This window comes from Scyliorhinus canicula, chromosome 23, assembly GCF_902713615.1.
Source record: "Scyliorhinus canicula chromosome 23, sScyCan1.1, whole genome shotgun sequence".
NCBI lineage: Eukaryota > Metazoa > Chordata > Chondrichthyes > Carcharhiniformes > Scyliorhinidae > Scyliorhinus > Scyliorhinus canicula.
In genome coordinates this window covers 7,469,908-7,492,291 of record NC_052168.1, presented here as the reverse complement: position 1 = coordinate 7,492,291, position 22,384 = coordinate 7,469,908, and the positions used below count along the sequence as shown (strand labels likewise).

The following is a 22,384-nucleotide window of genomic DNA, read 5'->3' as shown; positions in this document are numbered from 1 at the left end:
GAGGTTGAGGGGCGACCTGATAGAGGTCAATAAAATTATGAGGGGCATAGACAGAGTGGATAGTCAGAGGCTTTTGCCCAGGGTAGAGGGGTCAATTACTAGGGGGCATAGGTTTAAGGTGCGAGGGGTAAGGTTTAGAGGAGATGTACGAGGCAAGTTTTTTTTACACAGAGGGTAGTGGGTGCCTGGAACTCGATGCTGGAGGAGGTGGTGAAAGCAGGGACGATAGTGACGTTTAAGGGGCATCTTGACAAATACATGAATAGCATGGGAATAGAGGGATATGGACCCTGGAAGATTTTAGTTTAGACGGCATGGTCGGCACAGGCTTGAAGGGCCAAAGGGCCTGTTCCTGTGCTGCACTTTTCTTTGTTCTAATAAACAAATCCGTTTTCTAGATTACTTCAAAAGCGCTGTATTGGCTGGCCAGCATTTTGGGACGGCCTACCCTTGTGAAAGGCGCTATTAGAAATGAAAGACTTTCAGGGCTACATAGACCACGTTTCTGCCTGTTCCCTGAACTCTGGCACCAGGGATCAGTCCACTCGCTTCTCTCAGCACCGTCTACAAGGCCTAAACACCTCTTGAATATGTCGATGGCCAACACTGTCCTCCTCCAAATACCCTGCCCTAAGAGGACGTTAGCGACCATTAGCTTCCACTGGATTGGTCCATGATGATGCTTAGCAAAGTACTGCAGTGGTTTGCCATTGCCATTTGCAGTCTGGCTGACCAGGAAACTCTCCAGTTCTTACCGCCTGTCATAGGAAGGATTTACAGGCTGATAATCAACCTGTTTGGCCACATTACCTTCTGGCCAACACTGTATAAAGTCTTTACAATGCAAATGAATTTTATTTTGGATCGAGCTAGGGTAGATTTCTTCATTCCGGAGGGTGTGAATCTTTGGTCTTCTCTACCCCAGAGAGCTGTGGGTACTCAGTCACTGCGTATGTCTGAGGATATGAATGGACACAAAGGCAACCAGGGGATACGCAGCTAGCGCAGGAAAGTGGAGCGGATGCTCAAGATCAGAAATAATCTTATTGAAAGGCAGAGCACAGCCCAATCCTGCTCCTATTTCTATACTTTCACAGGCAATTTGAGCTTGATGCAAGTGCTGAATATTCGATGCAAGGTAAAGCTGACAATTCACGAGTACCTCTCAAATTTAATTTTACAGATATAATCGTACACAGAAAAGGCCTCCTTAGCCCTGTATTCAATGTGATAAATCCCATCATGATTGCATTATGCAATCAAATCAGTCAGCGATGTCCACTGAATCCTGAAAGAGTGACAGTTTCATTCGATATTCCGTACATGGAAATAGCACAGTGGATATGTAAATAGACCAGTAAACCTGAAGACTGGACATATGACCCAGTGGTAAGAGTTCAAATCTCAATACGCACAAGGAGTCTTTTATAAATTCATTTACAGGATGCGGGGCTCCGCTGGTTAGGCCAGCATTTGGTTGCCATCCTTAATTGACCCTTGGGAAGGTGGTGGTGAGCCGCCTTCTTGAACCGCGGCAGTCCCCCGAGTTGTAGATACACCCACAGAACTGTGTGTGGGGAGGGGGGGGGGAAAGAGAGAGAGAGAGAGAGATCCAGGATTTTGACCCAGCGACAGCCGTTATATTTCCAAGTCAGGGTGGTGAGTGACTTGGAGGGGAGCTTCAAGGTGGTGGGGTTCCCAGTTATCTGCTGCCTTTTTCCTTCGAGGTGGTGGCCGTTGTGCTGCCTAAAGAGCCTTGGTGGACGGGGTGCCAATCAAATGGCTGCTTTATCCTGGACGGTGTCGAGCTTCTTGGATTTGTTGGAGCTGCACACATTCAGGCAAGTGGAGAGCATTCATCACACTCCTGACTTGTACCTTGCAGATAGGGCACAAACCTGGGGCGAATTACTCTCTGCAGAATTCCAAGCCTCAGTTAAGTGCAATTATGAATTGGAAGGAGATGTTGGCCTTGCCAACTACGCCAGCACCAGTGAATGAACTGGAAAAATGCGAACGTCTTACCCATAGCTAGAGCTGGACAAATCTTCCATGTCAGCAACATCAGGGGGAAATTCCAGGGAACAATTGCAGCAACAACACCTGAATAGAGGGAGGTAAGTACATGTATGTTACTATATTTAGTGGTAAAGCCCAAGGACGCATCTGAAAAACATATGCAATCTCACCGTGCAGAATCATGACATTTCTGTAGACAGCTCCCATCACAGGCAAGGATTATGCAACTTAGCGTAAAGACAAAGAATTTAAAATGGCACCTATGAAGAGTGTGATGTGTCTGCTGCCTATAAGATACATCCATTCAAACCCAAGAGATTTTTATATGTACCATGAGTTTGGAGCAGCCCCACTCCACCAGTACATGGCATAAAATGCAGTCAATCTATTTCAGGTAACTGCATGGCTCAAAGGTTGGTGTGGGAGAAATGGGTTGTAATTCATGGGACATTGACACCGGTACTGGGGTAGGAGGGAGCTGTTTCGATGGGGCGGTCTTCACCCGAATCATGCTGCGACCAGAGTCCTGGCGAATCTAGGTCTGGGAGTTGAAAATCCAAGGGTATTCAATATTTCGGAAGGTTAGGCAGAAAGGAAAAGGAGGTAGTATAGCTTTGCTGGTAAAGGAAGGGATCAATGTAGAATGAAACAGTACAGGCACTGGAGATCAAGATGTGGAATCAGTCTGGGCAGAAATAACAAAGATGGGAGTAATCTACAAGTCCCCAAACAGTAGTTCCACATTGGGGCATACTGTAAACCAAGAAATATTGGAAGCTTAAGAAAGGTATGACAATAATCAAGGGTGATTTTAATGTGCATACAGCCTGAAGGCCGGTACGGGAATTGAACCCAATGCAGAGGTAATAGAAAGGGAGGAACTTAGGACAATCATCATCATCACTAGGGAAATAGTACTAACCAAACTATTGGGATTGAAGAGACAGGTCCCCATGGTCTGATGGCCTATATCGTAGGGTCTTAAAGGAAGTGATAGGGGAGACAAGGCTGGTTTAGCACAGTGGGCTAAACAGCTGGCCTGTAATGCAGACCAAGACCAGCAGCGCGGGTTCAAGCCCCGTACCGGCCTCCCCGAACAGGCGTCGGAATGTGGCGACTAGGGGCTTTTTACAATAACTTAATTGAAGCCGACTTGTGACAATAAGCGATTCTTATTATTATTAGATAGTGGATCCATTGGTTATAGTATTCCAAAATGCTCTGGATGCGGGAAAGGTACCTGTGGATTGAACAAATGCTAATGTAACATTTATTCAAAAACAGAGGGAGGCAGAAAGTAGGAAACTATAGACCAGTTAATTCAATGTCTGTCGTTGGGAAATTATTAGACTCTAATATTTAGGAAGTAACAACAGAACATTTAGAAAGTCAAAATGCAATTCATCAGTGTCAGCATGGTTTTATGAAGGGTAAATCACGTTTGACTAATTTGCTCGAGTTCGTCAAAGAACTCGTAACAAGCCAATTGATAATGGGCATCCTGTAGATGTAGCGCATCTGGACTTCCAGAAGGCATTTGATAAGGTGCCGCGCAAAAGGTTAATACACAAGGTTAGATCACATGGGATCAGGGGTAATTAATTAGCTTGGATAGAAGACTGGCTGATGAACAGAAGGCAGAGAGTCAGGATAAATGGGTCTATTTCTGGTTGGCAAGATGTAACTAATAATAATAAGAATCGCTTATTGTCACAAGTATTCTTCAATTAAGTTACTGTGAAACACCCCTAGTCGCCACATGCCGGCGCCTGTTCGGGGAGGCTGGTATGAGAATTGAACCCGCGCTGCTGGCCTTGTTCTGCAGCTGTTTAGTCCACTGTGCTAAACCAGCCCCATAGTAGTGGGGTGCCACAGGGTTCAGTCCTCGGGCCCAACTATTTACAATATATAATTAATGACTTGGGTGTAGGGATAGATGGTACGATAGCCAAATTTGCAGATGACACCAAAATAGGTGGGCTAGCAGGTTGCAATCTGGAAATATGAAATTTACAAATAGATATAGACAGGCGAGCGAGTGGGTCAAAATTTGGCAGGTGGAGTTTAACGCGGATAAGTGGGAGGTTATCCATTTTGGTCAGCAAAATGGAAAGCCAATTTATTATGAAAATGGAGAGAAACATCAGAGTGCTTCGGTGCAGAGGGATCTGAGTGTCCTGGTGCATGAATTGCAGAAAACTAGTATGCCGGTTCAGCAGGTATGGCACATGGGATGTTGGCCTTTATAGCTAAAGAAACAGAATATAAAGTATGGAAGTGTTGCTGCAGCATTGGTAAGACTGCAGCTGGAGTACTGTGCACAGTTTTGGTCCCCTCATTTGAGGAGGGATGTTGCTGCAATAGAGACAGTTCAGAGAAGGTTCACTCGATTCAGAGATCAGGGGTTTTTCTATTGAAGAGAGATTGAACAGTTTAGGCTTATAGACTGTCGGGTTTAGAAGAATGAGGGGAGATCAAATTGAGGCATATAAGATGATAAAAGATGTTGACAAAGTAGACGTAGAGCAGATGCTTCCTCTTGTCGGACAATCCAGAACGAGGGGTCATAGTTTTAGGATAAGGGATAACAGATGTAAAACAGAGATAAGAAGAATCTGTGGTGCGGTGCGGTGGATGCCAGGACATTGAGGAGGAGATAGACAGATTTTTATTTAGTAATGGGTTGAAGGGTTATGGAGAACAGGCAGGAAAGTGGAGTTGAGGCTATGAGGAGATCAGCCATGACCATACTAAATGGTGGAGCAGGCTCAAGGGGTTGAATTGCCTACTCCTGCCCCCAGTGCTCAACCAGCTGAATTTGGCCCTCGGTTTTTAGCATCATTTAGAAGTAGGCGTGGGGTTGGGATTGATCACAGTGAGCGTGCTTCTCCGAGGTTAGGCTTCTGCAACAAAAAGAAAAAAATAATTTCCATATCCAGCCCATGCTGCGGCTGAGCTGGGAATCCTTGATGAAGCCGAAGTAAAGAGGATTAATGGTGCATCTAAATTATGCTCGACTCAGATTGGGAATGCAGGATGGGCGTTGAAAAGAGCTAACTCTAATCCATGCTGTACTTTCCAAAGGAGTATTAGATGGGGGACAGTGTAGAGGGAGCTTTACTCTGTATCTAACCCCGCGCTGTACCTGTCCTGGGAGTGTTTGATGGGGACAGTGTAGAGGGAGCTTTACTCTGTATCTAACCCCATGCTGTACCTGTCCTGGGAGTGTTTGATGGGGACAGTGTAGAGGGAGCTTTACTCTGTATCTAACCCCGTGCTGTACCTGTCCTGGGAGTGCTTGATGGGGACAGTGTAGAGGGAGCTTTACTCTGTATCTAACCCCGTGCTGTACCTGTCCTGGGAGTGTTTGTTGGGGACAGTGTAGAGGGAGCTTTACTCTGTATCTAACCCCATGCTGTACCTGTCCTGGGAGTGTTTGATGGGGACAGTGTAGAGGGAGCTTTACTCTGTATCTAACCCCGTGCTGTACCTGTCCTGGGAGTGTTTGCACCTGGTGCCTTTGTGGAAGTAAAAATTTAGGTTTGTTGCAGGGTAGACATGGCCCAGATCAGCTCTGGTGCCTATTTCTCCACAATCAAACAGTTTGACAACTCATGCCTATCCCATGCATGTGGTATGGTCACTTGAATGAGGTACACTGTTGGACCACTGGCATTTGCACGTACCCTCAGCATTTGGGGGGGGTCTTCGACTTTCCTCCTTGCAAGCCCTTCATATACATGTTGCAACATTCAATGCTTACAAGTTGACCGCAGGCCACAACAGGCAAAAGATAAAAACGGCTGCTTTGTCCCACTTTTGTACTTGGGGTGAAGGTGAACTGGAAAGGGTTTCGGAAGGGGAGTTTTTTTTTCTTTCCCAACCGGTTAAACAAAGCACATTTCTGGGGCCTGGCAGTTCCACATCAAATGCACATTACCAACTTGCTTTGCAATTAAGCCATTTTCAGTCCGTTGCCCCCACCTGGTGGTGGAATGGAATAATAACGCAAATGTGTTGAGGCAGCCTTAACACCAGAGGTCTGATCGGAATGAGTGATGCATTTTCAGAAAGGAGCAAGCATTTTTCACAGCGCCTATCACAACCTCCTGTTGCACATTTACAGGCAGTAAAGAATGTTTTGAAGTGTAGTCACCGTTATCTTTAAGGAAATGAGGGCAGCACGGTGGCCTAGTGGCTAGCACACCCGCCTCACGGCGCTGAGGTCCCAGGTTCGATCCTGGCTCTGGGTCACTGTCCATGTGGAGTTTGCACATTCTCCCCGTGTTTGCGTGGGTTTCGCCCCCACAACCCAAAAATGTGTAGAGTAGGTGGATTGGCCACGCTAAATTGCCCCTTAATTGGAAAAAATAATTGGGTAATCTAAATTTATATTTAAAAAAAAATCTTTTAGGAAATGGACGGCAGCCAATTTGTGTTCAGCAAGCTCCCACAAACAAACACGATTGTAATGGCCAGGTGATTTATTTTTGCAATGTTGGCAGAGGATTAAATATTAACCAGGACAACTGGGTTAAATCCACTGCTGGTCTTCCAAATAGAACCATGGGATCTTTTAAGTACTTGGGGTGAGTGACACAGTTGCTGGACTAGCCACCCAGAGGTAATGCTCTGGGGACCCGGGCTCCAAACACAATTTTTATCATAGAATTTACAGTGCAGAAGGAGGCCATTCGGCCCATCGAGTCTGCACCGGCTCTTGGAAAGAGCACCCTACCCAAGGTCAACACCTCCACCCTATCCCCATAATCCAGTAACCCCAGCTAACACTAAGGCCAATTTTGGACACTCAGGGCAATTTATCATGGCCAATCCACCTAACCTGCACATCTTTGGACTGTGGGAGGAAATCGGAGCACCCGGAGGAAACCCACGCACACACGGGGAGGATGTGCAGACTCCACACAGACAGTGACCCAAGCCGGAATCGAACCTGGGACCCTGGAGCTGTGAAGCAATTGTGCTAACCACCATGCTACCGTGCTGCCCATATGGTAAAATTTGAATAATAATAATCTTTATTAGTGTCACAAGTAGGCTTACATTAACACTGCAATGAAGTTACTGTGAAAAGCCCCCAGTCGCCACACTCTGGCGCCTGTTCGGGTACACCGAGGGAGAATTCAGAATGTCCAATTCACCCAACAAGCACGTCTTTCGGGACTTGTGGTAGGAAACCGGAGCACCCGGAGGAAACCCACGCAGACACGGGGAGAACGTGCAGACTCCGCACAGACAGCGACCCAAGCCGGGAATCGAACCTGGAACCCCGGCGCTGTGAAGAAACAGTGCTAACCACTGTGCTACCGCACCGCACCGATAGAAAAATGATTGGTTCGTTATTGAAATCTCCCAACCTTACCCCGGCTGGCCTAGATGTGACTCCAGACCGGCAGCAATGTGGTCGACTCTGAAGTATCACAGCAAATGCTGGCCCAGCCAGTGACTCCCACAGCCCAGGAATGAATACACCTCTTGAGGTGAGCCTCGTCCAAAAGATGTTACCTCCGACAGCGCAGCACTCCCTCAATGCTGGGGAGTCAGCCAGGGTTATGTACTCATGCTTCTTGAACCCACAACCTTCTGACTCAGCCGCAGACTGTGCTATCTACACTGCGTTAATAAAGCCTGGGAAATAAGTCTGATGGAAGGTCGGAGCCCTGAAACTTGTACTCTGTTTCTCCCTCGTGCCAGGTCATGGCCACCTTTAATACTAGATTTCCACCGATCTCTTTGCAAAGTGGCTTGCGTGTCTGTAGGCGAGCCCATACTGACCTACTGGCTTCCAGTCCTTCATTTCGACGTCCATGAGCTGTGCCCAGCCGGCGTGGTGATAGAAGTGGCGCACTACCAGCGGGATGTCGCAGTCACGGGACTCTCGGATTGGCTTCCCGTTGTCCAAGCTCTCCAGCACGCTCAGCAGCCGCTGGTGCTTCTGAACATTTCTGGCCACACTGCGCAAAAAAAAAAACAGAACAGTGCACAGTGACCGCTCTGGCACACCACACCAGGCCATTCCAAAACCTTTATTCTGAACAGCCCGAGGTAATCAAGTATGCAAGCCTGGTGCGCATGGTGCCCGAGAAGGGGTGATTTATTTTTAAAGTTAATTTTGTTCGATAGAAGCATGCAGGAGTGGTTCTAGCCAATCTGATTCGAAATAAAATTAAGCTACAGTAGAGCCCGGAGGGGAAATTGAAATACTCCTGTACCGCTCGGAGCCGTGCATTAATCAGAGAGAATCTCAATTGGTATAAGCCAATTACTTCAGCACTATTATGGACACCGCAGCCTCATTCTGCACATCAATACTAAAAATGAATGAATGTAAAGAGTTATGATCCCCCTAAAGAATATCCCGGCGTTATATATACATTACATCAATAGTGAAGCACAGGAGGCCACACAGCCCATTTAATCTGCCTCAGCTCTTCGAACAACCAGTCCAGTTAGTCCCACTATTCTGCTCTTTCACCATATCACTGCAACATTTCTTTCTCATAGAACATAGAACATTACAGTGCAGTACAGGCCCTTCGGCCCTCGATGTTGCGCCGTCCTGTGAAACCCCTCTAAAGCCCATCTACACTATTCCCTTATCGTCCATATGTCTATCCAATGACCATTTGAATGCCCTTAGTGTTGGCGAGTCCACTACTGTTGTAGGCAGGGCATTCCACGCCCTTATACTCTCTGAGTAAAGAACCTACCTCTGACATCTGTCCTCTATCTATCTCCCCTCAATTTAAAGCTATGTCCCCTCGTGCTGGACATCACCATCCGAGGAAAAAGGCTCTCAATGTCCACCCTATCTAATCCTCTGATCATCTTGTATGTGTCAATTAAGTCACCTCTTAACCTTCTTCTCTCTAACAAAAACAGCCTCAAGTCCCTCAGCCTTTCCTCATAAGATCTTCCCTCCATACCAGGCAACATCCTTGTAAATCTCCCCTGTACCCTTCCCTGTGCTTCCACATCCTTCCTATGATGTGCCGACCAGAACTGCACACAATACTCCAAATGCGGCCGCACCAGAGTTTTGTACAACTGCAACATGACCTCATGGCTCCGCAACTCAATTCCTCTACCAATAAAAGCTAACACACCGTATGCCTTAACAACCCTCTCAACTTGGGTGGCAACTTTCAGGGATCTATGGACACCATGATCTCTCCGCTCGTCCACACTACCAAGAATCTTACCATTAGCCCAGTACTCTGTCTTCCTGTTATTCCTTCCAAAATGAATCACCTCACACTTTTCTGCATTAAACTCCATTTGCCACCTGTCAGCCCAGCTCTGCAGCTTATCCATGTCCCTCTGTAACTTGTAACATCCTTCTGCACTGTCCACAACTCCACCGACTTTAGTGTCATCTGCAAATTTACTCACCCATCCTTCTACGCCCTCCTCCAGGTCCAGTTCTCTTTTGAAAGCGACTATCAAATCTATTTCCACCACCCCATCAGGCGTGCATTCCAAAGGCAAACCATTCAATGCGCAAAACATATATTTTAAAAAATAAATTTAGAGTACCCAATTCATTTTTTCCCCCCAATTAAGGGGCAATTTAGCGTGGTCAATCCACCTACCCTACACATCCATGCAGACACGGGGAGAATGTGCAAACTCCACACGGGCAGTGACCCGGGGCCGGGATCGAACCTGGGGCCGTCTCGCCCTGAGGCAGCAGAGCTAACCACTGCGCAGCCCCTATTTTTCCTCTTGACACCTGCCGTTCTTTTCCCAGTAATCTTCGATAATCAAATAATCAACCCGACAAATGTTGGAAAATGTTATTTATGCCGAACACTTCATGATTTTAAACACGTTTATCCAATCTGTTCTAAAGAGAAGAACTCACTTCCCGACTCCTAAACCCTGACTATTTACAAGTCACAAATACTCTCCACTTGCTTGGATGAGCAAAGCTCCAACAACACTCATGAAGCGTTACACCATCCTGGACGAAGCAGGCCACTTGATTGACACCACATCCGCCACCTTCGCATTCACTCCCTCCACACCCGATACACAGTGGCAGCCATGTGTGCCATCTACAAGATGCACTACAGTAACTCACCAAGGTTCCTTCATCAACACCTTCCAAGCCTGCAACCTCTACCCCATGGGAGGGCAAGGGTGGCAGGAGCATGGGAACACCACCACTTGCAAGTTCCCCTTCAAGTCACACGCCATCCTGACTTGGAATTCTATGTCGCTGGGTCATCAAGTCCCTCCCTAACAGCACTATGGGTGTGCTTACACCCATATGGCCGAAGCAGTTCAAAAAGAGGCTCACCACCACCTTCACAAGGGTAATTAAGGATGGCAGTAGCGCCACATCCCATCCCACAGTGCAGAAGGAGGCCAATCGGCCCATCGAGTCTGCACCAACCCCCTGAAAGAGCATCGACCTAGGCCCACTCCCCCACCCTATCCTTGTCACCACACCGAGCCTACACTGTTGGACACTCAGGGGCAACTCAGCACGGCCAATCCACCTAACCTGCACATCTTTGGACTGTGGGAGGAAACCGGAGCACCCGGAGGATACCCACGCAGACACGGGGAGAACGTGCAGACTCCAGGAAGACAATCACCAAAGGCCGGAATCGAAGCCGGATCCTGTGAGGCAGCAGTGCTAGCCACTGCGCCAGCCTTTGAATATAAAAATAAGTTAATGGCCTACTTTTGTCTTTCTGGGGATCAGTAGGGTTATGGCTGGAACTCTGATCCGCCACAGCATGGTATGTGCCATATCCATCAAGTGTACTTGTAACGCTGCACAAGGTTAACTAACTGTTGGATGCACCTGTGATGGGGCTTTCCAACTGCGGGACCGCATATGTAGTCAGTAATTTAGCTTGATGAATAATCAGCTCCAGCAACCTAACTGGATGTTCCCTAATAGCTCATTATGGCCCAACTACAATATACATCCAACAACCTCTCCACCTGTCAGATGCCATCTCTAGTTAACGGATTAGATTGATTATGGCTCACTATCCGCCCGGAATTGAAAGCCAGTTATACAATAGGGACTTTATAAAATGACCACAGCACGGAAATGCCACTCCTACCCGGCCAATAAGAATAAATCACTGCACAAAAAAAAAAGCACGCTCAGGAACACGGTGCGGAAACACTATTTAAGCTGAGGAAGTGACTGAGACGGCGCTGCTCATGCCGAAGCTGAAAGTGAGAAAAACCTTTGGGCAGGAAAGCAGAACTGAATCCCGGAACGCCGATCGCATGTCGGAAGGAATTGGGTAAACACTGATGCAAAAGCAGGATGTTGGAGATCGGAAACAGAACATGCTGGAAATACCGGGGTCGGCAAGTCGGGCAGCGTCTGCGGAGAGAGGAGCAAGTGTTTCGGGGACATCACAGACGTGGAATGTTAACTGTTTCAGCGTGCCCTGATGCTGAAGGCCCGGCTCAGTACTTGCGGTATTGTTTTGATTTTTATAGCTGGATAAACGATTTGATAACATTGGAACTGAACGGAGCCACTGCTGCTGCTGACCTCAGTTGCAACAGAATTTGGTATCAATTGCACACCGTGGCCATTATGAGACTGTCCAAACAAACTTTAAACAGCACTCCTTGTGAGCAGTGGGTAATTTACAATCCCATCAGTTTAGACTGAATTCCAACACACAATGTGATTCAGTTATTTACTGGGAACAGAGCATCGCACGGTACCTGTACAGATGCCTCGCTCTCACGTGGCACGACAGCTTGCTCCACGACTCAAAAGCCCTCCTTGCGACTTTGACCGCGAGTTCCACGTCCGGGTCCTCGCCCTCGACGGTGGTGGCCAGAGATTCCCCTTGCAGAAATAAAATATTTTCAATCAAAGCTGATGCTCCTGTTGGGTCTGGGCACAGTAACAGGAGGAGGCCATTCAGCCCCTCTAAAATTAATTGAGCTTGCATCTCCTGCGTTTTGTGGGAGACAGCGCGACACTTCTACCATTCTTTGCGTGAGGGAGCTTCTCTTATCGTGTCCCACGAACAGCCAGTCCCTATTTTAAAATTATTTCCCTCAGTATTAGACTCCCTCAAAAGCAGGAAAAAAAAGGCCGTAATTCTCCGGCCGTTTGCTGGCGTCTGGATTCTCTGGTCCTGCCACAGCGCACGCCCACACGTGGGTTTCCTGGCAGCTTGAGGTGGCTTCAATGGGAAATTCTATTGGAAAACAGGTGCCAGCGAACAGCGCGCCAAATTCTCCTTCCCCGCCATGAGTAGCGGGACGGACTCGCAACGGAGAATCCCGGTCGAAGTTTCTCGCTATCTGCGCCATTAACTCCTTTTAAAATCCTTACTTAAATCACTAGTAATATGACACCTGGACCATGTAACAGCTGAATTCTGTGCCTCAGCCAACCGGCTGCTGAAACTCGCGCCCATGATTTTTGTTGCCTCACGGTTAAACCCCCCTAATGCTCGCCTTCCATTTCCACCCCCCCCCCCCCCCGTACGTTTAGCTTTGTCAGATGTTGCCCATTTCTGATCGTGCACTGTTCCATTCGCCCACGCCCCACCCCCGCAGACGTACATTGATATAGCGCCTAGTGTGACCGAAAGGCACCTGTCACAACGCTGCACCCGCCTCAGGCCTGCACCAAAGAGGTGCCGGTCCAGTTTATCAGCTCAAGTCCTGTGGTGGGGCTCAAACTCACAACCGCCTGACTCAGAAATAAGGCATTTTATTACACTGTAACTCACACACTAGCTGTACAGGATCAAACAGGAATCGATTGATCTCTTACACATTGCACAATTAAAAGAGGTGGCACTGTGGGATATCCCTTTTACCTACTACGTATTGTGCACCTCTGTAACCTGATGCAAAGATACATTTGAGCTATGAAAGGCCAAATAGGAGTGAATCTACTTTTCACTGTACCTCGCTAAACATGACAATGAACAAATCCAAATCACTCTATTTTACCCAATGGACATGCAGATACATAAGCTGTACACAATACCAGGGTGCAGTAAACTGTGGGAACAAAAATGGTGTTGCAAAGCAAAGAAACTTCATCATCCTGCACCGAGGAGCCTCCCTGGACCCATATTGCAACCCCCAGGCATGGCTAAACTAACTGGTTGATGAAAGGGACGAAGCAAATGATACCGACTCTTTTAATAATCTCCGGCGACAAGAGATGAGGTTTCAGGTTAAGAAGCTGAGTTAAGCTTTGATATGGAAAAGGACAAGCGTTCCTTACCAGTAGCGGGGTTTTTGGACGTGTAGAACTTCCGGTTTTCCGGCTTCACCCATTTTCCTCCAATGAAATGCCCGAAACACCGCTTGTGATAGTCCAGCCAGGCCTGGTAGGGAGAAACGGGACTTAATGAATAAATATTTTCCTTCCCTCCACTGAACTACCCTCTTTGTTCGGAGTCACCAACTCTTACTAGAGTATAGGTCGAGAGCCATCAGCTGTCCTCAACCAAATAGCCACTTTGACAATCAATACCTGGTAAGAATTATAGAAATGAAATGAAAATCGCTTATTGTCACGAGTAGGCTTCAAGTGGTTACTGTGAAAAGCCCCTAGTCGCCACATTCCGGCGCCTGTTCGGGGAGGCTGTAACGGGAATCGAACCGTGCTGCTGGCCTGCCTTGGTCTGCTTTCAAAGCCAGCGAGTGGAGTTGAGGGGCGGAAAGGCAGCTGATTGCCACCTCTTTATGTTCAGAGGCTATTTCAATTGACCCTTTTGCCTCAGTGGACGCTCAGCCATCCTCGGCAGGAACCAGAAATGAGGATTCAGGGCTGGAATTCTCCGGTTCACTGGTCCCGCTAATGCGCGCACCCTCCTCCCCTCCCGCCGCTGTTTTCCAGAGGCATGGGGTGGCTTCAATGGGAATTCCCATTGACAGCAGCGGGAGTAGGGAATCCCGCCGCCAGCGAACAGCACACCGCCGCCTCCTACTGGCTGGACGCAGCTGGGAGGCGGGAGAATCCCGTCCCAGGTTTTGATTCTGTGTATTCGCGATGCCACATCAGGGTGTTGCCTTTACGCAGCGAGTCGCCAGGAGAACGAATATGCTCTCACTGACAGATGCAGGGTTCGGAACTACAATTGGTGAAAAAAAAGAGACTTGCATCTTTCGCAACCTCAGCGTGGACGCTTTACGACTAACGAAGCAGCAGCCAAGTTGCCCGCTGCAGGTTGTTACAAATGACCAGATGATCTGCTTACGTGATACTGACGGACAGATGGATATTGGCCAGGACATTGGAAATAACTCCCCTGTTCTTCTATCAAATAGTGGCCATGGCATCTTTTGCGTCCGCCTGAGGGGGCAGCCAGGGTCTTTCTTTACAAACTGGGCCTGTATCCACTGGTGTTTGAAAGGGTCTTATTTTATTTTTTTTAATTTAGAGTACCCAATTTCCAATTAAGGGGCAATTTAACGTGGCTAATCCACCTGGCTTGCACATCTTTGGGCAAGAAACCCACGCAGACACGAGGGAATGTGAAAACTCCACACGGACAGTGACCCAGAGCCGGGATCGAACCTTGGACCTCGGCGCCGTGAGGCAGCAGGGCTAACCACCGTGCTGCCGCTGGAAGGATCTTGCTGAGACATATATGGTGGGTGGGCGCAAAGAGAATATTTCCCCTTATGGGGGAGAGCCGAGAACCAGGGGACTCAGTGGTCTCCCATTTAAGACATCAAGGAGGAGAATGTATTTCCTCTGAGTGGATCAATGGTTTGTGGAAGCCGGGTCACTGAATATTTTTTAAGTTGGGTTAGACAGATTCTTAACGGCCACGGGTGTCCGGGGGAGGGGTGCAAATAGCCAGCTCCTAATTCATACGCACGTACGTTTAGTCTCACCCAAAAGCCAGTCCCTGTAGCAGCTGCAGGTTTAGGTGGGCAATACAAGAGTTCAACAAACAGACGCAAGGTTTAGGATTGCCGTTTGTCAACAACGAACTGAGAAGTCGGGCAGGATTTTATAATAATCATAATAATCGCTTATTGTCACAAGTAGGCTTCAATGAAGCTATTGCGAAAAGCCACATTCCGGCGCCTGTTCGGGGAGGCTGGAACGGGAATTGAACCCGCGTTGCTGGTCTTGTTACAAGCCAGCTGTCTTAGCCCACTGTGCTGAACCACATCAGGGCGAATACAGAGGTGGGTAGGCACGAAGATTTATTCAAGGGGGCGGACAATGAAGACTGGCAAATGCTCTATTACGGTCAATTGTCGTCGTCTGTCCATCCATCCCCCCCCCCCCCCCCATCGTCGGAGTCCCCAAATCTTGCCCTTTGACTTGGAACAGAAAGGCAAACAGATAACAGTTATCCTTGTCTCATGAGCTTTTTCCGTCAGATCACAGGATGTCAATTTGCTCAGTGATTAACTTCTGGTGGTCTGCATTAGCGCTCACATGGCTATCAGATCAGATTCTGCAGCAAACACAGGAGTCAGCATGTAACAGGCCACATTTTTCTTTGGCGGACGATTTTCTTAAATCAGTTCTCAGGAGTGGCTGCAGACCAGCCCAAAGTTTACCCTGAGATACAGGGTGATCTGTAGGCCTGGCACGGCATGTAGCAACCCCATCTCTGAGCCAGAAGCTCTGGGTTTGAGTCCCACCCCAGCACTTGACGGCCACGGAAGGTGTGTTCATAATGTGGCCAAACAGGTCGATTGGGCTGTATCATTCTTTGTTCTTTAAGGAAGTGCTGAGGGTTTTGGCCAAGGTTGGTATCATGACCAGTACAGGCATAGAGGGCCGAATAACCTGTTCCTGGGCTGCATGTTGTTTCATTAAAAACCTACAAACCATTCCAAATACTCGCCAATAATAACAATAATCTTTATTAGTGTCACAAGTAAGCTTACATTAACACTGCAATGAAGTTACTGTGAAAACCCCCTAGTCGCCACACTCCGGCGCCCGTTCGGGTACACCGAGGGAGAATTCAGAATGTCCAATTCACCTAACAAGCACGTCTTTCAGGACTTGTGGAAGGAAACCGGAGCACCCGGAGGAAACCCACGCAGACACGGGGAGAACGTGCAGACTCCGCACAGTCAGTGACCCGAGCTGGGAACTGAACCTGGGTCCCTGGTGCTGTGAAGCAACAGTGCTAACCAGTGCTGCTGTGCCCAGGTGTTAAGAGTAGGAGTGATTCACGGTCAGCCATGCCGTTGAAAGAAATTGGAGCCTCGACCATCACTACCCATAGCGCCAGACTATAACAAGCATGGAAAAGCGTATGTTGCCACAGCAACTCGGACTCCTTGTATGAACCGGAACACACCACCACTTGCAGCGTCACGAATATTACACAGTTAGCCATCCTGTCTGTTGGCATGCACATGTTAGAGTACGTGCGTGCAGTTTCATGTGAATAACAATAAAACTCTATGTGAAGAAGACTTGGTTTCTGTCTTCACTGCCAACCAATCATTGGACTTAAGACTTGGCACTGTAAAAAGGAAGTGATTTTTACACAATTAAAAACACATTATCTGGAGTAAACACCTTCGCTCTTCTAAAACCATAAACTGATGTGAAAAATAAAGATAAATTGCTGATAGATGTTATATACCTCCACCGACAAAGGGTTTCAGATAATAATCTCCCTTTGAACTAGAAATAACTATTGGAGCAAGAGCTAGCCAACATTTCAAACTACCGAGACAGTCTGGAATTTGGAACATTTGTAGTTCAAAAATCTGAAAATGCGAGGAAGCTGAAATAAGTATTTAAAATTATGAGCGGCACGGTAGCACAGTGGTTAGCACTTCACAGCGCAGGGCCCCAGATTCGATTCCCGGCTTGGGTCACTGTCTGTGTAGAGTCTGCACGTTCTCCCTGTGTTTCCTCCGGGTGCTCCGGTTTCCCCCCCACAAGTCCAGAAAGACGTGCTTGTTAGGTGAATTGGGCATTCTAAATTCTTCCTCAGTGTACCCGAACATGCGTCGGAATGTGGCGACTAGGGGCTTTTCACAGTAACTTAATTGCAGTTGATGGCCTTTTAGGGATGGAAAGCTCATGCAAGTAAAAATGGACTGTACAAAGTGTAACCTTACTGTGTGTATATTGTACAAGACAACGCTAAATTCCCGAGAAGCTTAAGTGGGGAAATTACAGAACCTGGGACAGGTTTCCCGAAGAGCAGAGAAGGTCGAGGGGTGATTTAATGGAGGTGTTCAGAATTAGGAGGGATTTTGACTGGAGGAAGTAGACAGGGCCGGGATTCTCCAACCCAGCTCCGGGTCGGGGGAACCGCGAGAATCGCGTCATCACGCCGGCTTTCCGATTCTCGGGCGCCCACGGGATCGCCGCTGCGCCGGTCGGGGGCCGTTGAAAGCGATTCTCCGGGCCGAGTCCCGCCGGCGTGGGTTACTTATGGTCCCACCCAGCGGGACCTCTGAGTTCTACCTGCGGGGGCTGTCCTGGTAGAGGGGGCAGGGGGATTTGACCCGGGGGGGGGGGGGGGGGGGGGGGGAGGCTCCACGGTGACCTAGCCCGCAATCTGGGCCTACCAATCGGCGGGTGGGCTAGTTCCGTGGGGGCCTATGTTCCTCCGCGCCAGGCCCCTGTAGGGCTCCGCCATATTACCCAGAGACGGGAACCCACGCACATGCAAAACTGAAGCCGGCCGTTACGCGCTTGCACGGACTCACGCCGGCCGTGGCGCGCATGTGCAAACTCACGCCAGCCGCGGTGGACTCGTGCCCAGGCGCCGGAGCTGCGGACCCCACTCTGGTGCCGTACTAGCCCCTTATGAAGGAGTGGATACCTGCCACTTCGGGCCCAGTGACGCCGGCATCAGAACTTGGCCACGCGATTGGAGAATCCCGGACCAGAGGTTTAAGTCAGCAAAAAGCCAGAGCGGAAATCAGGAGAATATTCCGCCCCCCTCCCCCCCCCGCCCCGAATGTGGTTAAGGTCCAAAACACACTCTCTAACAGGTGGTGGCCTCAGATTCCATAGGAACTTTCAAACAGCATTTGGCTATGTATTTGTAAAGCACCAATTTGCTGAGTTATGTACGGAACTACAGTGGACTCATTGTTCAAGGAGCCAGCATTGGCGCAAGGGGTAGAATGGCCTCCCGTTGTGTTGTGAGATTCAAAGCTTTGCAAAATCAGATGTGAGTGGATCACTCATTCCACTCGAGCTGATATATTTTCAGCAAGTCTCTGGTCTCACCAGATTTTATAATAAGGGTGTCAGGAGGAACGTGTGACATCCTCGCGGTGCCTATCCCCAAGACCTTTAACCGGTGAACTCCCTCGGCCCACACTCAACAGTTAGGTGGAGGGGGGGGGGGGAGCAGTAAGTCTTCCAGCTATGATTGGCACAACACACCAAAATGGAAGGTGGACCTGGCTGTTTTGTGCCATGTCACCACCAGTGGTGGGAGGAGGTTTGTTCGTAAGTTCATAAGATATAGGAGCAGAATTAGGCCATTTGGCCCATCGAGTCTGCTCCGCTATTCCAAGATGGCTGATATCATTCTGGCCTTAACTCCACCGTCCAGCCCGTTCTGCATGAGCCTTCAACCCATTACCAATTTTAAAAATCTGTCAAACTCGTTCTTAAATTTACTCACTGTCCCAGCATCCACCGCACTCCGCGGTAGCGAGTTCCACAGATTCGCATCCCTTTGGGAGTACATAGAATCATAGAACATACAGTGCAGAAGGAGGCCATTCGGCCCATCAAGTCTGCACCGACCCACTTAAGCCCTGACTTCCACCCTATCCCCGTAACCCCTCCTAACCTTTTTGGTCACTAAGGGCAATTTATCATGGCCAATCCACCTACCCTGCACTTCTTTGGACTGTGGGAGGAAACCGGAGCACCGGGAGGAAACCCACGCAGACATGGGGAGAACATGCAGACTCCACATGGACAGTGACTCAGAGCTAGGATTGAACCTGGGACCTCGGCGCCACGAGGCAGCAGTGCTAGCCTCTGCACCATCGTGCTGCCCCTTGCTCCACGTCTACTTTATCCATACCTTTTATCATCCTCTGCACTGTAAATTCTATGAAAATTCTATCTTGTATTCCTCAATTTGATCTCTCCTCATTCTTCTATACTCAGGACGGAACTGTTCAACCTCTCTTCATATGACAAACCCCTCATCTCTGGAATCAATCTACTGAAGCTCCCCTGAACTGCCTCCAATGTTACTATGAAATGAAATGAAAATCTCTTATTGTCACAAGTAGGCTTCAATGAAGTTACTGTGAAAAGCCCCTAGTCGCCACATTCCAGCACCTGTTCGGGGAGGCTGGTCCGGGAACTGAACCGTGCTGCAGGCCTGCCTTGGTCTGCTTTAAAAGCCAGCGATTTAGCCCAGTGTGCTAAACCAGCCCCATCTTTCATGAAATAATGGGTTTGAGACCCACGCCAAGACTTGTTGGCCAAGTAAGGTGTTTTCATAACCTCCGGGCAGCATGGTAGCATTGTGGATAGCACAATGGCTTCACAGCTCCAGGGTCCCAGGTTCGATTCCGGCTTGGGTCACTGTCTGTGCGGAGTCTGCACATCCTCCCAGTGTGTGCACGGGTTTCCTCCGGGTGTTCCGGTTTCCTCCCACAGTCCAAAGATGTGCAGGTTAGGTGGATTGGCCATGATAAATTGCCCTTAGTGTCCAAAATTGCCCTTAGTGTTGGGTGGGGTTACTGGGACAGGGGGAGGTGTTGACCTTGGGTAGGGTGCTCTTTCCAAGAGCCGGTGCAGACCCGATGGGTCGAATGGCCTCCTTTTGCACTGTAAATTCTATGATAACACGGACGAGGAGGTTGAATATCAGCTCTGCTTCTCTCTCCACAGCTGCTGCCAGACCAGCTGAGCACTTTCCATTTCTACTGAAGATCTCCAGCATCCGCAATGCCGGCTAAAGGGGACGGCCACATTTGTTATTATGAAGATGCTTACCTGTAAATATACACGTTAATTTTTGCATTTTTTTTTTCTCTCTCTAATAATTTGTAATTTGTTGGATATAAAATATGAAAACTCAATAAAAAACATTTTATAAAAAAAAAACGTTTTGCTTCCTGGTCAGTCAACGTATGGAAGAAACCATGGAGCCTCGGTCATCATCATACATAGCTCCAGACTCCAACAATTTGCATGCAAAATCCACAATAATTCAGACTTCCTGAGTGAACTGCCGCACACCACCATGTAGAATGCCTACGATCTCCCGCCTCCTGGGAGGTCAGGATCCCAGCAGCAAACATTTAGCAAATAGTCTTCGATACAGTGCTCGGTTGGCCATTTATCTCAGAGAAACACTTCCCCGTAGTTGTTCAGCTTCAGGGTAATCAAACTCCTCTGGTGCATCATAAGTGACCTCAGATCTCTCGTCGTCTTGTGACCGGTTCATTCATTAACCAATTAAAATACCACAGGCTGAACAGACGCAGCATTATGGATGTTCCACACCCTGCCTCCTTCTGACCAAAGACTGGAAAGAGCATCTGCTCTAAACCAAGCGATACTGACAAATGAAAGTGAGCTTTAATGGCAAGTAATTCTAGTCCTTTACCATCCTTCCAAACCCATCGGGTTTAATATACATGTAAAACCCCTTAGATAGATGCGTGTTCTCATGGAATGCCCCCCACTGACGATGCAGTGACATCCGCATGTATTCATACACCTTCTGTGATGCAAATATCTGAAGCCGCTTCACAGGAAAGGTTTACAAGGGTAATTACAGAACTTTGGGCCCAGGTATTTAAAGCTGCGGTCACCATTTTGGTGTGATGGACTTGGGGAATGCACAAGAGACGGATTTAAAGCGGTTCAGATGAGGTTTACTAGGCTGATGCATATTATGAGGACAGGTTGGACAGGCGGTGCCTTTTTTCCACTGGAGTTGAAGCGAGGCGAGTTTAACGAATACAAGATCCTGAATAGTCCCGACAGGGTGAACGTGGAAAGGGTGTTTCCTCTTGTGGGCGAGTCCAGAACCGGGGGGGGGGGGGCGGGGTGCACTGTTTTAAAATTAGGGGTCACCCTTTCGGACAGAGATAAGGAGAAATGATTTCTCTGAAGGTTGAGAGACTTTGGAACTCTCTGCCTCAGGAGGCAGTGGAGGCAGGGTCATTAAGGCGGAGGTGGATAGATTCTTGTTCAGCAAGAGGATCAAAGGTTGTTGGGCGTAGGGAGGAATGTGGAATTTGAAACTCACAGATCAGCCATGATCTTATTGAATGACACAGCACGTTAGAGGGCACGAATGGCCCACCGTTGCTCCTATTTCTTATGTTTGTATGTAAATATTTGAGAGGATTGTGGGGCATTATCGGGCATGACCCAGTTGGCCACTGTGACAGAAGGTTGGGAGCTCAGGTCCAACTCCGAGGCTGATGCTCCAGCGCAGTTACTGAGGAAGCGCTGCACTGTTGGAGACACGTCAAACCGAGCCCCCCATCTGGCCCTCTCAGGCAGGACATCCCACGGCACTGTAATAGAATCAGAATCCCTACAGTGAAGATGGAGGGCATTGTGCGCATCAGGTCTGAATTTACCCTCTAAAAGAGCACCCTAACTATGCCCACTCCCCTGCAATCTCAACTAACCTGTATATCTTTGGACTGTGGGAGGGAACCAGGGCACCCAGAGGAAACCCACGCAGACACGGGGAGAACGTGCAAACTGTTCCAACACATCAATGACCTGCAAGCATGGACAGAGTGTAACATAGTAAAATTTACAGATGATACAAAATTAGGTGGGAAACCAGACAGTGAAGAGGAGATAAAGATTTTACAGACGGATATAGATAGGCTTAGAGACTGGGCCAAGGTTTGGCAGACGGAGTTTAATGTGGATAAGTGTAAGGTTATCAATTTTGGCTGGAAAATAGATAGGCAAATTACCTAAATGGAAAGCAGATTTAAGATGTGTCTGGGCAGAGGGATCTGTGTGTCTTTGTTCATGAATCACAGAAAGTCGGTATGCAGGTACAGCAAATGGAATGTTAGTGTTTATTGTAAAAGGGTTGCAGTATAAAAGTAGAGAAGTGTTGTTGCAATTTTATAGGGTGATGGTGAGACCACCTCTGGAGTATTGTGTTCTGATGTTCCCACCCTGGGCTAGAGGTATCAACTCCAATCAATTTTATTAATAACAACACTTAAATAGGCAATAAATAACTGCTGCAGCACGGTAGCAGTGGTTAGCACCGTTGCCTCACAGCACCTGGGACCTGGGTTCAATTCCAGCCTTGGGTGACAGCCTGAGTGGAATTTGCACGCTCTCCCCGTGTCTGCGTGGGTTTCCTCCGGGTGCTCTGATTTCCTCCCACAGTCCATAGATGTGCAGGTTAGG

The 22,384-nt window shown here is 48.3% G+C and overlaps 1 protein-coding gene across 2 annotated transcripts in view; it reads right to left on the bottom strand.

Moving 5' to 3' along the window:
• aldh16a1 (aldehyde dehydrogenase 16 family, member A1) overlaps positions 1-22,384 on the bottom strand; it is a 65,925-nt gene that overhangs the window by 41,628 nt on the left and 1,913 nt on the right. For both annotated transcript variants that reach the window (XM_038783461.1, XM_038783463.1), the window contains exons 2-5: positions 13,280-13,382; positions 11,749-11,875; positions 7,816-7,994; positions 2,026-2,103 (exon numbers count right to left, since the gene is read on the bottom strand). In XM_038783461.1, the coding sequence (XP_038639389.1) occupies positions 2,026-2,103; positions 7,816-7,994; positions 11,749-11,875; positions 13,280-13,382 (487 nt within the window). The remainder of the gene's footprint in view (positions 1-2,025; positions 2,104-7,815; positions 7,995-11,748; positions 11,876-13,279; positions 13,383-22,384) is intronic.